Genomic DNA, 15355 nt, shown 5'->3' on the forward strand with positions numbered 1-15355 from the left:
TTCTTCTGACTGCTTTAGAAATGGAAGGAAATAGAGCTCTCCTGTGTAAGTAGATGCAAGTGCAGGTTTACTGGATGGAGAGAAAAAACCCAAATGCTCAATCCGAGTTTAGCATCACCTCCAGTTCATACAAGCCAAGGAAATGAAGTATTCTTGCATTACACAATGTGAACCTGCAGATTCCACTCATGGGGTATTTAACCCCATTTCCTATAGCAGACAACAAGTTTATTAATTTCAGTGGGCAATCTTTTCTACCTTTACCCAATCATGCAAATTTATCAAAAACTAACCTCCATGTGTACTGGCATTCACATGAATATTGTGTTACTATAAAGCATTTAGAGAGTCAACTATGTTCTTGGACAATACAACCTGATCACCTCATTGACACAGTGCCCAGCATATTTTTCTGTACACTGTAAACAACTGCAAGCATGAGGTAATTTGTGTGTTACTGAAATGAGAATGTATCATATTGAGATAAAGTGCAAAATATCTTCTGAAATGAATAACAGCCTCTATACATCCAAGGAAAAATAATTTAGCATACTGTGTGTGTTTGATATCTTGAGTCTCAGAGGAAATCTTAGTGACCTTTTTCTAACCTCTGTCTGATGCAAGAAAAAGAAAAATGTGATTTCCCATCTGCTCAATTTAATAAAGGTTACTTAGTGAATTAACTAGGCCTGTGTGCTTATCAAGAGGAGAAATGGAATTCTCTAAACACCATGGTGTCAGTTCCAATTAGTGACATGGATACCAACATACACAGCAAATCTCATTTTACCTTTATCAGACAGCAGCCATCAGTAAGGATGGAATAGGTTTGCACTGGAACAAATAATATCAGCAACTGGGAAGTTAGTATTTTTTGTCACACACTGCCCTTTTAAGATCTTTTTTAAATCTTAAAACCAGTCTGAATAAAGGGTGTGCCCAGAATGCTATGATAGGCATATAACTTTATATTTTTTATTACATTTATCTGATTCAGTATCCTTGTCCCTAATACACACATGAAGTCAAAGCAGTTTCCTTGCAAGAAAACAGAATAGCTCCAAAAAGGTCACAAAATTAATTTGCTAAGAATTTTTACAGAATATCCGTTCAGCACGGTAGAAAGACCTAAATTTTCTCTTTGGGAACAGCAGTAGATTGTGTGACAAAATAACCTTCTTTATATGTTTGCTTTACATTAATTTATGTTTTCCCCATATATCTCCTACAAAGATATAGGGTGAAGTGTTGCTGAAAGCATAACACAGGGAAGTCTGGGATTGCTCTTGATCATAGCACAGGCTGGTTTGCCAGAATAACCCCTAAACAGATGTGCTAAACCATACCCTGTACAATAGGTACCTTTCTGTCTTAGCTTGGCACATAGGTAAGAGTTTCAAGCAACTGCAGCCCAAGCCTCTTACTTTTTCAATCTGATTCACGTGAATGCTAGTACTCCACACAGCACAACAGAGACAAACATCATCTATTAAACTTTAAAACAACAAGTTTCATTAAAGAAGATAACATACAGAACTTTCCAGTGGTTGATTCTAGAGGATACCAGATTAACATGCAAATTACATTTATTTAACTATCTGTTAATTTATATTTACTTTATTATATAGCAGCCAAACCACTTAGTTTGACCATTTTTCTGCATGTTTCTATGAAAAAAGCAAGGATCTGCAATAAGCTCATTAAGCATTTTGCCTTAATACTTTCAGATTGAATAGGATACATAGCACAATCGTCTGCAACAACAGAAATTCAGATTTTACTTCAGGAAGTCTCGCTGAATCACTCCCTATACTCTGCTTAAGAAGACAGAATAAAAAACCAAATAAAATCTAAAAAGGAGCTTTGGAAAAGTCTTAGTCTGCATGTGCTATATAACAGACACACCAAAAAATAAGGACCAACAGCTAAAGAAATACTTCTAAAAAGTTTTAGAAACATTAATTATCTGAGATAATTAGTCACTACTTCTAAATCAACATGCTCAATAAACAGTTAAATAATGCATGAAATTATCTAAATGACATTCTATCAAGAGTCAGAGAGGATTGGTGAAAGCTAAAAGTTTCTTCTTCTGCAGTACTGCTGCTTTCTATTTATAAATTATTAAATAAAAAGAATACCCTAACAAAATGTTCTCAGTTATTTCAGAACAATTCCTTTCACCCTTTGAACCTTCTTCCTGCTCCAGTCACTCACAAATCCTGTGGCAGAAGACAGGCTGACCACAGAAACATGTTACTGGACTCTCTTTTGACAGCTCCACTACAGAAAAACAACACTCCTTCACTATGATATAATGACAGAGGCCATCAAACTGATGCCCATATTTGTTTACCTAGTAAAATAAAATACAAAGAAGTTCTTATGTTGATATGATACACAGCAGTGCAAAATCAGCTAAAAATACATTTAGTGAATTCATGGCCATCTGAAAGGGAAGCAATTTAACTCGTCATACTTTGACAAATCAACCAAACAATACCATTTGTTATTGCTATGATAAATAAGGCTGAAGAGTTTATGTAAAATTCCTCCATGTTTGTATAGTCATCGTTCTAAGTACACACACGAGTCCCTTTTTACTCTGCCTCAAATCTTCATGTCTGACTGTGGGGCAAATCATTAGCCTCTCTGTGCCTCCGTGCTGCTCTCTAAAATGAGGAATAAAATACATCATTTTCTCTTAGGAATGCTGACAGCATTACGCATAGGAGATTGCCAGACATTAAATATTACATCAAGGAAAATAATGTTAGTCATTAGATGAGAACTTTGTTTCTGATTAAGCCTACAATGCAAAATGTACCTCACTATATTAGATCAAATAAATTGTTATTACCACAGAACAAGGCAAAAAAATGTAGCAACTCTTTAGCAGAAATGCTGGCCTGGATCCTAGAAACAGTTTATCTACACTAACAGGGCTGTGTGGCATACTTTAGCATTGGTTTCAAGGAAACTGTGTTTCTTTAAAGATCCTTTCCACAAAAAAGTGGATGTCTAGTCTATTCAACAGATAAGCTGTCAGCACTCTTTGCAAGGTAGAGGCCATAATTTCCTAATAAACTCAGCATGATCAAGAAACATGGAGTCATTCGTGCTGCAAAATACAGCTCTGCTAAGATATCACAGCTTGAATTCTGGTTCTGTTTTGCATCATTTAAACTTGCCTATACAGCTGTTGTCACAGCCTCACAGGCTGCTGAGATCAGTAAAATTCAGCATGTTCAAGTTTTCCCAGGAATCATCATCTCTACAACAAAAGCTCATATATTCTCTCTCTCCATCTATTTGCAAAACAGATTATAGATTTCTTTTGGCTCTTGAAATAGAAATCTTACCTGTTTCAGTTTTCTGAAGTTCTGAACTTCACACTAATGTTCACAAAAACAAATATACAGACCCTTGCTGCAGAAATTTTCAACTTTGCGGTTCTTGGGAAAAAGGATATAACTACCTACAAATACCTTGAAAACTAAACTGTATTATTCTAAACAACTGACATAAACGTCAGCCTCAATGAGATCTACCTGTAAGATGAGCCCTAAATTTATGCATCTACATATGACATAGCTGTTTAAGCCCCCATTACTGTCAGAAATGTTTTCCCACAGTTTACTTTTAGATACCTGTGTTGAGAGATAAGGACCTATAACGATTTCTTGATAAGTAGGTTCTAATATTTTTGTTTTGAAATGTAAGAGACTCACCTGTTCTGCTGCCTCTCTTTTGACATTATAGGTATCCAAGTGTTCTTGGAGCTCCAGAACACTGAACTTCAATGTTTCTAGCAGGCCACAAGACAGTAGCTGGAAGATAAAAGCAATCACTTCTGAAGCCATGGAACATCTAACTATATAGTTAATATCTAAACTATATAATACGAAATCCCAAGTCCACATTTGGAAAAACAAATTAAATTAACTGGGTACACATCATTTGTGATACCTTTGAGTAAGTGAAATAACACATGTGACTGTATATGTTAAATCACTGAAAAAAAGTTTTGATTCCAAAATAAGAAGAGCAGTACCTAGTTAACATCTGAAAGAGATTTCAAAGTGATTTTTAGATCTTTCATAAAAAAGAACATTTGATACATTACACACCACTAGTGTAAGTAAAACAGTCTGTAGCAGGAAAAAAAGGTACTGCTGCTGGTGTGCTCCTACAGCAACCTAAGGAGCATCCACTGAGGGTTACTTGCCCTTTTCAGCATACAAACTATACTACCAGCAAAGGCTTCTTCAGTCTATAGGAACCAGAACTGTCAAAGCAAGAACTGCTGGATATTTGAAGAATTTTCTACCATTAATGACTTTCTCTTTTTCAGCATGGTTTCAAAATCCCTTTTTCCCCCAGGGGCTGCCGCCTCAGCTTTGTTCCACAACATTTCTCCCTGTAGTTTTATTTTCACTTAGGTTTTTCTTCTTAATCCTTCTCCTGCCACTTCCTGTAATAAACACAACTCTAATATGATGCTTCTTTCCTCACACTGGTCATCCCTTGCACACATTAAGAGCTCTGTACTTTATCAGTGAGAAGTAATCTGACAAGCAGGTTCATTTCAATTAAATTATTTGGAAAGAAAAGATTTATTTACACAGTACTTGTTAATGTAACAACACTACTGTGTGTATGTGCATACATATGCACGTACACAAACACACAAGTCTATATACTTATATGCATATATGTTATATTCCTTATTCCTTTTAATACTTGTATTTTTATATATGTATTTACTTATTTATTTTTTAAAATACACATACTGTTCTAGATAGACACTAATGTAACTCTTCTTGTGGCTTCTTATCCCAAACAAATTTCTTTTTTTTTGTTAATTTGGTTAATTTCTACTGCTTTAAAGTGGCCTAAGTTAAACAAAAGACGTTAACACGCGGTTCCCTTGAAACACACTCTCTGTGTTATGCTTTTTAAGTCCTCATATTCTTAAGTGAGAATGTAAGAGTTGCCCCTCAGCACCAAGGTAGAAAAAGGTCAGGAGAAGACTCCCACACTGGGTCAAGGCCAAACATCCATCTACCTCAGCCCTGCAGCTGACAATGTCTAATGGCAGCTGCATAGAGAAGGGCAAGCATGTGGTGACCCACCTACCCCAGAATGCTTTCTTAGCCTCTGTCAGTGTGTTGTTCTACATATTCAGGAAATCTATCCAGGGCTATTTCTTTCATGAATTTCTTTAGTTGCTTCTTGAAAACATGAACAGACATTGTAGAAAATGACAGCATTTCACAGTTTGATTACTTACCACATGAAGAATCTTGGTTCTGTATGTTTTGTAAGTCATTGCTAGCTTAATTTGATTATCCTTAACATCAATTAAGATAAATTAAGATAAAATAAAATAATTTCTATCACTTATCCATGATAATCAAGACACCTATGCACAGATTTCTCTTCTGAAGGGCTGAAAAATCCTAGCCTGCATACTCATATCTTAGATGGAAGTCATTCCACATATTTTATAATCCTTGTGATCTTTCTTGAACCTTTTCCAGTGCAATTGCATTTCCTCTGAGATCAGGGGATCAGAACTTGACAAAAAATTCAGGATGTTGGTATATTGGGGATAGGTACATTAACTCAATGATGTTTCTTGTTTTGCTGTCTCTTTTCTTAATAATTCTAGTATAGCTTTTTTTATGGTTGCTGAATATTGAGCTGACTTCTTACATTAATGTTTTTGATAACCAAGATTTCAACTTGCATGGCAACAAACAATTCAAAGTCTTCATTGTATATTTGTAGCAAGAATGTTTCTCATGCATCACTGAATATATACATAAACAACACAATATAAAAAGGCAAACTGCTGCTAGATAAGTAGTCTTCCTTCTTCTCATCTGTGCAGACAACATAGAATAAACATGAATAAGCAGAGAAGGCAAAAAATAACAAGGGAATTTAAGTGATACCTACTATCAGTAAGTTCCCTCACTGTTCACTGTTACAGCTGGAGGTTATTTTGTGAGAAAACGCATTTCTCACCTGTGTTTTCACATGTTGATGATACATAGTGGCCACTTAACATTTTAATTCCTCTGTGATTTCAATTATAAAGAGTTTATTTTTTTCCCCAATGTTAACAAAATTATTTTGTATGTTACAGAAAACTTTTTATGCACACATTCCAACATGTAAGTTTGAGATTCTTACTGTTTCTGCATCCACAAAGACTGTTGGACATTCTGAACACATCATCATCACTTCCAGAGAACTTCTGAATTTTGTTCCAATGCGCTGCAGACTTTCACCAAGAAAGCTGACGGAATCATTTGTTATAGATACAAACTTTCTTTGAATGGTCTAGAAAACAAATCAGAAAAACATTTATTTTATACTGTATTTTACTACTCCTCTGGCTTTTTAGATTAAGAATTTCAGAGCAAATTTCCATCATGACAGCATGTATTTTTATCACTAAGTGACAAACTAATATGTAATTTGCTCTCAATATTCATGTAAAACTAGCTCCAGAAAATGCTATCAATCCTGGACCTATAAAGACAATTACTCCTTTCACATCTAGGCTTTTAGCCTTAGTATAGCTGGATGACTATTTGTCTTTATGCAATACAGACAGTTCAATTTATTTTGAAGTGTTTATACACTCTGAGAGTATCTAATAGAGTTTTACGAGTTAGCATACAACCTGTATAGCACAATCTGCCTCCACAACTGCCACCTGCATGGTTTCTATCTTCTTCAAAAATCAGTCCTATATATATCATGTTTGATTTTGCAGACCATCAGCTTGGCCTAATGTAACATTATGCACTGTTATATATTATTTCATAAATCCTAGAAGTTACATACTATAAATAAACTATATAAAGATTATATTTACAGCTGCAGAGTTAAACACAGTGTAGGAGCCAGAAGGCAAAATGGAAAGGTCCAATCAAACAAGGCCTCTAGAGTGTAATTTAATCATTTTAACCCTCCTCTGCACCCAGGAACAACTCCTCAGAAATGTTTCTTTGCCCATGCTTGAACCTTGGATTGCTATTGCACATTTTTCCACAGTATCCACCTTTCCAGCTGACTGAGGGCTATCCTGTCAAGCCACAAAATGTTTCAGCCTTCTCCCTGGCTCCCTGTTTAATGAACACAAAAGAATATGACCTCTCATTTTACCAATTCCAGGAAATGAATGCATGTGTGAAAAGCAACTGCTAAGCTTTGGTATAATACAGAGAAACCAAATCCCTGATGTGTAGATGAAGCAAAAAGACAAAAGTCTACATTCAGTAACAGGAATTTCATGATGCTGTGGCAAAATACTTAGTTCAACTAAAAATGGAAAATGGGTATAGATGTGCAAACAAGTTATTCCACGGATAAGGTAGAGCATGAATTCTTCAGATTTAAGTTACTTCATGGTACTAACTCTAAACCTGTCCATGCATACTGGATAAAATATGTGCTAGTGTGGGGCTTTCATTTATTATGACATCCCAAGAAGCAGGCCAAATTAATACTAGAGATAAGAGAAAGGGCTGGAATCATAAGGTCTTGGTCTGCAGTTCTGAATCTGCTCTTAGCTCATTTGGCACATTGCCTGTAAATAAAATGGATTAATTATGCTTCTCCTATCCCATAGGAATTTGCAAAGAATCCATCCGCTACACATAAGGAGGAGGGAGCCAGAAAAATTTGGCCCTAGGCATTTTGTGTTGGATATCAGATCTATGAGTCAAATAAAGAGAGGCATTTGAAACCTCCAGCTTTAGTGGCTCTCCTGGTGTTTCGATTACTTCTCTGCAGAAAAAAACCCTTTTCTCACAAGACAATGCAAGATAAATTCATTAATGTTTGTCATGCTGTGATCCCATCATAATAACTCCCACAAAAAAACCAGGAGGAAGACATTAATTCTGCAATCAACACAGAACTTGGGTGATGTCCAAAAAAACAAAAGAAGGGATACAACCTGAACTAAGAGCTTATAAGAAACACTGAACTGGTTTTTTGAGCCTTTTTTTTTATTTCCTGAGCAGAATCACTCCTAGACAATGACTACATCAGATATCACATGGAAAAATAGTGTACAACATTTTAATATTCTTCTAGCAATGTGTTTTTTGGTCTGCTTTTGATTTGCTTTCTAAGGCATCTTGCTACCATAATCTTGTGGCTTTTGCAGTTACAATGAGAAGAACAGTTTTAAAAGTAGGAGGGAAGGATCTCAGATAAGCAATCATGCACTGGCAATTCACTGACCTGAAACAATCTTGAGAAGACATGAAATGTATAGACAGCACATGATCCATCTGTATCAGACAGCATTTGATTGACGTGGCAGCGCCAAGCTTGCTCTTCATCATCATATGCCACTGGCTGGAAAGCTGCCAATATGGCAGAAAGAAATGGCGAAGGAGGTGGGGAGGTTTGTACTTCTGGGAAACCATCCTGTTCTTCTTCATCTTGGCTACAAATAACAAACAACAGAAATTAACTCCTCAGCAATTTTTTTAGCAAAAAAAACCCCTTCACTTTGGTAAAAAGAAAAAATAAGAATTTTGGATTCAGAGTAGCACTTGGTAAAAAAATAACAGATCAACTAAGATAACTATGAACCAGGAAAAGAGTTAACAATCAAAACCTTTTGCTACTGCAATATTAAAAACTGCATATACTCTCAAATATCTCCAAACTTTATTAAAACATGTAAGTTCTAAGCTTATCTATGGACAAAGGGCTATCTGTAGGTTATATGTAGCTATATAGAGCACTGTATATATATACTCAGAAACTGGCATTTTTTTCTTGCCCCCAATAACTGAATTAACATTCAATTCTTCAAATTTTTATTTATCTGAACAGATGGTCCACCAATACACATAACAAATTTTGGCCTTCCTTAAGGGAAACACAAGAGCTCATTTAGCAGTATAATACTATTTTATAACTGTTTAAAGTAACATAAGCAAATGGAGACAGATCGAAACACTTTAATTTTTATGGTCAATCAATTTAATGGAGCATTCTGCTGTCATACTTTCCATTAGGAACCAAACATCCAATAAAAATACCCAGCTATAAGTTAATCAATGCTACTACTTAAAATCATTAACTTAATGATTAGCTTAAAGTTTCTGTATTACACGGTATGATACATTTTGACATTTCTTCTTGTATAATTGAACTCCTGTAGCAAAAATATGTGTAGGAGGATTCTAAGTACACAGATAGTTTGTTAAAATAATTTTTTTCAACACAAACAGTATTTCTCTATAACAGCTGCCTCATTCACTGCAGCGCTAAGTACACCTTAACACTTAAACATGTCTTGAACAAGAAGTGTGGGTGCTGTTTTTAGATCCCTTCATTTGAGTAGCACAAAGCTCAAAAGCTAAGACACAAGTCTTTTGAATCTAATCTGTAAGCAAAGTTTCACAAAGATTTTCAGATATTTTCTAACTAGTGTTATCACCTATGCCACTCTTCAAACTAGAGCCATGGGGTTTTTTATTCACTGGCTTAGTGCAAATAAACTAAAACCTTAAGAGATTTTCCAATTGCACATGAGGGAATAACTGCTCTTAAATGGTACCAGCCTTTAATTCTCACAAGGCCTATTACCACAGGTTGCATACTGGAATCACAAGATTGAATTTCAACCTTTGCAAATGACTTGGTCTTTTAAATGTCCTGTTGTGTTCTTTTCTGTAAAAGGCTCCTAAAGTGATCTCTCTGACAGAATATATGCTAAGTCTATGTTCCTATATAAAATCAAGTCTCTGTATTATTGAGTCTAAACTTCTGAACAAATTTTAAGTATGAACAAGCCTAAGAACAATTTGGATTTTTTTTCTGTTTATTTTGGTTTGCAGTTTTTGTTTGGAGTTTTTATTTGTTTGTTCGGGGTTTCTTATTTGTTTTCCCTCCTTCTTAGACTGTTACCTTCAAGGAACTTACAGTTTCCTTTTAAACACAACTCACAGCTAGGACTAATTTTAACTTTTCCTCTCTATATTAAAATGGAAAAATGTTATTTTACTTTAAAACGTTTTAGAAATACACAAGAGACTGATTAATCTTAACAATGAAAATAAACCCTGGGCAAATTCAAAGACAAACTGATCCGATTTCTACAGAAGCTTTGATTCTAAAAAAAAATAAAAAAAAATACATTTTCCCCTGTCTTTGGGTGGTGCCATAAGTCAGAGCAGTTCAAGGGCTTTTCCATGTTATATTGCTTGCAGCTACTGCCTGCCAAGAAAATGGTCCAAAACACCCTCTGATCTCTTTTCGCATTTCTAAACCACTGATGATGATGAGAAGTGCTAGATTTCTTTTACTCAAGAATTCTTTTGTTTTCCCGCACAGCTGTTTTACCTGTACCAGAAACAACTGTTGAGCAAAGTACTGAGGCAAAACGAATCAACCAATTAGTCTGGATATACAAACCATCATTTTATATTCTTGTATTATGGAGATAAATGGAAAACTCCACACCATAAGAAAGCCTACTTTCCTTGATTCGTGCACCGATAACATGTAATTTCTGTTACTTATAACCAATATTAATCTTACCTAGACAAACCAGAGAAGTCAGCTTCTTCTTCTTCACATCTCTCATCTAGCTCTTTCAAAGCAAGAGTGACATCCTCTTCACAGACAGATTCGGAATAGCTCTCAGGAGCTGCTGCCTCTACCAGTTCTGGGGGCTCTTCCAACTCCAGAGACTCGTGACAGACCAGACAGTCTTGCTGTTCGTGTAGCAGATATGACCCAGTGTCTTCGCTAGCAGTGCTAACCTGCTCATCCCTTACTGCTGAACTGCCTTCCTGTGAATCACACATACTTTTATTAATTTTATTGTCAGGGCTTATGTATTCTAAAAATTGTTTGCAAATATCCATTTATCACAGAATATTCTGAGTTGGAAGGAACCCAGAAGGATCATCAAGTCCAATTCTTAAGTAAATGGCCCATACAGGACTCAAACCCATGACCTGGGTGTTACTGGCACCATGCACCAACCGAGCATGTCTCAGGGTTTATACTTTAACTGTTCAGCTCTTTGCCTTGTTCACAGAGTTTTACTTGAACAAAGACAGGCAGTCTACTTGTAATGCTTATAACTGGTAAACATTAATATCTTAGAATGTGACTTATTCAGAGCAAATACAACCTCTCAAATACACTCATTTAAATCTGCTAAGAGAATACTGACAGAAAAAGAAGCAAACAGCCTCAAACACTGACATCAAACACAATCAAGACTTTCATATTTTACTTTTCTAGGTAAGGATCAAAATGACTGCCTTGTGCTTGCCTTTGGAGTCTACAACGAGTACAGAACATTTCTTGTCCTTTCCACTCTCCATTTTAACAAGTTTCTAAAGCATAACTACTGATCAACAGTGTAATAGATGAACAATGGAAAACGGACATTCCACTGTTTTTATTATTTTTACATTACTTCAAATATGGGCAGCTTAAGGGTTTAACCCTGAATCTCTAAATGTAGGCTTTCAATCACTGGCAGTTACAGAGAGAGGATGATTAAACTCAGGTAGGTAATATCAGAATGACCCTTTCTCCCTTCCCTCTTCCTTCAATAGCATTATCATATTCATTAGCATCATTATGTTTAACAGAGGAATTTAGATTTATTTATTTTATGCTGAATTAATCTGAAACTTTTTATTGGATTTCTCTGTGGAATAAAAGTAACACTTGCTATTTCCTAAAGGCACAAATTATCACATATTTTCATTCTTAGAGTGCTGCTCTTCCTTTACTGGTATATCCAAAGCTGGTCAACAAACCTTTGGTCAGCCTCTAAGCAGAGACATCATTTTGTGGTTTTCATCAATCAAAACAGATCCTCTGACAGAATAAATAACTGTACATGTATTAGAAAAGACATTTCAGCTTTGAACAGAATGATATAATTTTCTTGCACAGTGATCCTAACCATCTCACTTCCACTGTGGTACTCCTTGACATGACACTGCTGTCATTTGACACAGCTAGTGACTTCACTTCTAATGCCTCTTTTGTTAAATTTCAAATTTTATTGCACAGTACAGCCATTTTGTCCTCCTGAGCAGCTAAGACACACAGGAATGCAGAACACTTTTACAAAACCACAGCAAAGTAATTTGGCTTGAACCAATGGTCCATTTCTGTTACAGACGTTAACACAGGATACAGACCTGCACTGGTCATGACTGGTAGATGTACATGTGAGGGGTACACTTTTTGAAAATACGCAAATTACTAGTTAATATTTGTGTGAATATTTTCACCTGGATTATAGAAATATAGTGATTTTATAAAGGGAACTGCAGAAGAATGATGAATCCTAAGGGCACGGGCAGTCTTGGAAAGGAGTATGAAAATGTAAAAACGAGTTACAGCTGAGAATGTCCCACAAGCAAATAATGGAGAAGACAAGTTCTATTGTGGTTAATTTTGTCCTATAAAATTCCATCTTATATACTGCTTCTTGCTTTTGAAATCTTAAACTAAAACATCTGTCCTATGTGGAAAAAAATCATCCAGATTAAGTGTTCTTGCCCACCAAAAATTCCATTGGATCAACAATGCACGTTGTAGACAAGCCTACGAAGCGACAATTTGTTGGACAATCTAAGCACAGGTATTCTACTACAGTTGAGACAATTTATCAACTGCAATGTAATAAAACACTTTATAAAAAAAGCACATAAGTAATCATAATGAGAAAATATGAAAAAATGTGGGGAAAAGCACTTTATGAAAGTCAAAATATTGCACCTTTAAAGGTGAGGATTTTTTCACAGGAAACCAGCCACTTTCCCTTTATTCTACTCCAAATACATCTTTTGTTCTTACAGTTTTCTTCATTAAATATTAGCTGCGTCTGTGGTGTGTCTATCAGTAAGTGATTTTTCTAGGTAGTGAGCAGGTAAACTACAACCTTTGTTTAGAAACCCCAGTCATTTGAACTAGTCAGTAGACAGTTTACACCAGGTTAGCTGAAGAGTCAAGTGTAAACAGTGCACTGGTTAGTCAAATACACATAGGAATGGCTTAATTTTCTGGAAAACTCAATCAAACTGCATGTATTGTTAAAGATGGGATTAGTAATGCTTATCCAAATAAAAATATGATTGCTAGTAGCATAAATAATTTTAACAGAAGAGACAGAAAGTCCATCTAAACCAAACCACCTCAAATTCTACAAAAATTGTAGCAGGTGAGAGTTTCGTTTTAAATTAAGGGTGTTTTTTTAAATTTTAAATAATTCCAAAGTTTTAAAAACAATAAACTGAAGTACTCACAGATTTGCAGGCCGCCATTAGCTTGAAAACTGTCTGAGTCCACATGGGCCTTTCCGAAAAAGTACACCACTAGCATCTGTAGTCCTTTTTAAAGGATTATTTAATGGAACCAACTCCTAACACAGCTGGCCTGAGGTTTTATTCCCATATAGCACCAATCACATTAACCCAAAGAAAGCAAAAAAAAAAGGGGGGGGGCAGGGGGGAAGGGAAATAAAAAGGTATTTGAAAGAAAATGTTGCTCAAGAAGGATTTCAACCATATCAGGTAAAAGCATCTTGAATATTAGCCTATTTCATTCTGCACCATGAAATGATCATGATCAGCGCCTTCAATAATATTTTTAACCTGTGGTAAGTTCCCTCAGTCCATTCAAGTAGTCTCCGTACTGAGGAAACATTTCGTAAGAACATGCCAACAGGTTAGAAATATTAAAAGCAAATCAACTAATCAGTGTAACAGATGAAAATTCAGTTGAAAAGAAAGCTGAAGTTGCTACTAGAACTAGAAGGAGCCCAAATCAGCCATGCACCAGCCCACATTTCTCCCCACCTCAGGCAGCTGGTTGCTAGAGTTATCTAGAGAAGAAGCCTCCAAACTTGGGGTCTCAGTTCTGATTTGAAGCACCTCTTCTGTTCCCACACTGCTAGTGGAATCTTGAGACTGAAGTGATAAACCAGCATGATCTGATACTGCTTCATCTATGGCAGAATCACTGATTAACTAAGACAGAAAAGGAAAAAAACATGAAATTCTTTATAGTAAACATAAATTACAGGGGAAAAATGCATTAGTTTCAAAATAGGCTGTTTCAGTATCATTAGCTATCTGAATTTATTTACATATTATGAATTTAAAAACTTTACACTAAAACAATTACAAGCATCACATACATTTCTGTAACATTTAACTCTGAAAAGAAGTTTTTCCGTTAAGGAAAATTATTTCCCTTCTTGTTCTTATAGCACTTGGCACTGGTTAAATGCTAGACCAAAACCACTGAATAGCAGAGCACTTTATTAGGGGCAACATTAACACAAACTTTGCCTAAAGTCTGAAAAGCAACATACCCATCAAGCTGCTCCCCATCAAGTCAATTTTCTCATAAATTCATTTATTGAGATTTCTGAGAGGCCAGCATTCTTAATTTTCCTCATTTATAAGTACACAGGCTTCAAAATCTGTAATTAACCGATTAACCAATCTCTGTGGTTAAACACAAGTTAGACCTCCACATGACCACTTAAATCTCTTGACCTTATTTAGCATTTTGGGGGTTTTTTTGAGCTAGGAATCCGCAAAGACACAAACTTACTATATAACACATGCAATTTTGTGCTTATATTTAAACAAAAATAGTAAGTGTAAAGTAAGTGTATAGACAGCATTAATAGTAAGTGTAAAAACATTAAGAAAATGAATGTTATACTAGAATGATAAATTTGTTATGTTCCACCAATGTGGTAACATAACATTTTTCCTTCACTGATGTTATGAAAAAGAAGATTAGCCACATTAATTTAGTTCCTTATTATGTCACTTAGTCTGAAAGTGTGAGCCACACTCATCCATTAAAAGTGCAAGGGAAAGCTTAAGTTCTCAGCCGGGTTGGAAAGGACCTCTGAGATGATCCAGTCCAAGCCTTGATCCAACACCGCCGTGGTTACTAGACCATGGCACTACTAGACCATGGCACTAAGTGCCACATCCAAAAATAACTTACCATCTGTGAACGAGACAGTATCTGACTTGCAGTCAGTGCTGCTTCTTCTTCTGAAGACTCATCAGTATCTTCCTGGTTGGTCAAGTTCAAGCTCGGTGTGCTACCGGAGTACTGACATTCCTGAAGGGACGGTGTGTCTCCTTTGTCAATGCTGTCAAGAGAGCGCCTACGAACGCCCCAGTTGAAGTTGTCCATGCTTTCACCCTGTAATAAAAAAGTTTGCATACATATGTATGTAGGAATTTCAACATAATTAAATTAATACACAAATGCAACAGAGAGAACAAAAGTACTGAATGCGTTATGA

The 15355-nt window shown here is 35.7% G+C and overlaps 1 protein-coding gene across 11 annotated transcripts in view; it reads right to left on the reverse strand.

Annotated features, from left to right (window-relative positions):
* The window catches only part of FRYL (FRY like transcription coactivator), a 159854-nt gene that overhangs the window by 8705 nt on the left and 135794 nt on the right, over window positions 1–15355 (reverse strand). For all 11 annotated transcript variants that reach the window (XM_051789874.1, XM_051789872.1, XM_051789875.1 and 8 more), the window contains 6 exons: window positions 15049–15252; window positions 13878–14048; window positions 10585–10838; window positions 8269–8476; window positions 6202–6351; window positions 3732–3830 (listed from right to left, as the gene is read on the reverse strand). In XM_051789874.1, coding sequence (XP_051645834.1) covers window positions 3732–3830; window positions 6202–6351; window positions 8269–8476; window positions 10585–10838; window positions 13878–14048; window positions 15049–15252 — 1086 coding nt within the window. The remainder of the gene's footprint in view (window positions 1–3731; window positions 3831–6201; window positions 6352–8268; window positions 8477–10584; window positions 10839–13877; window positions 14049–15048; window positions 15253–15355) is intronic.

This window comes from Manacus candei, unplaced genomic scaffold (genome assembly GCF_025592945.1).
Source record: "Manacus candei isolate 608988 ecotype Guabito, Panama unplaced genomic scaffold, ASM2559294v1 h1tg000028l, whole genome shotgun sequence".
NCBI lineage: Eukaryota > Metazoa > Chordata > Aves > Passeriformes > Pipridae > Manacus > Manacus candei.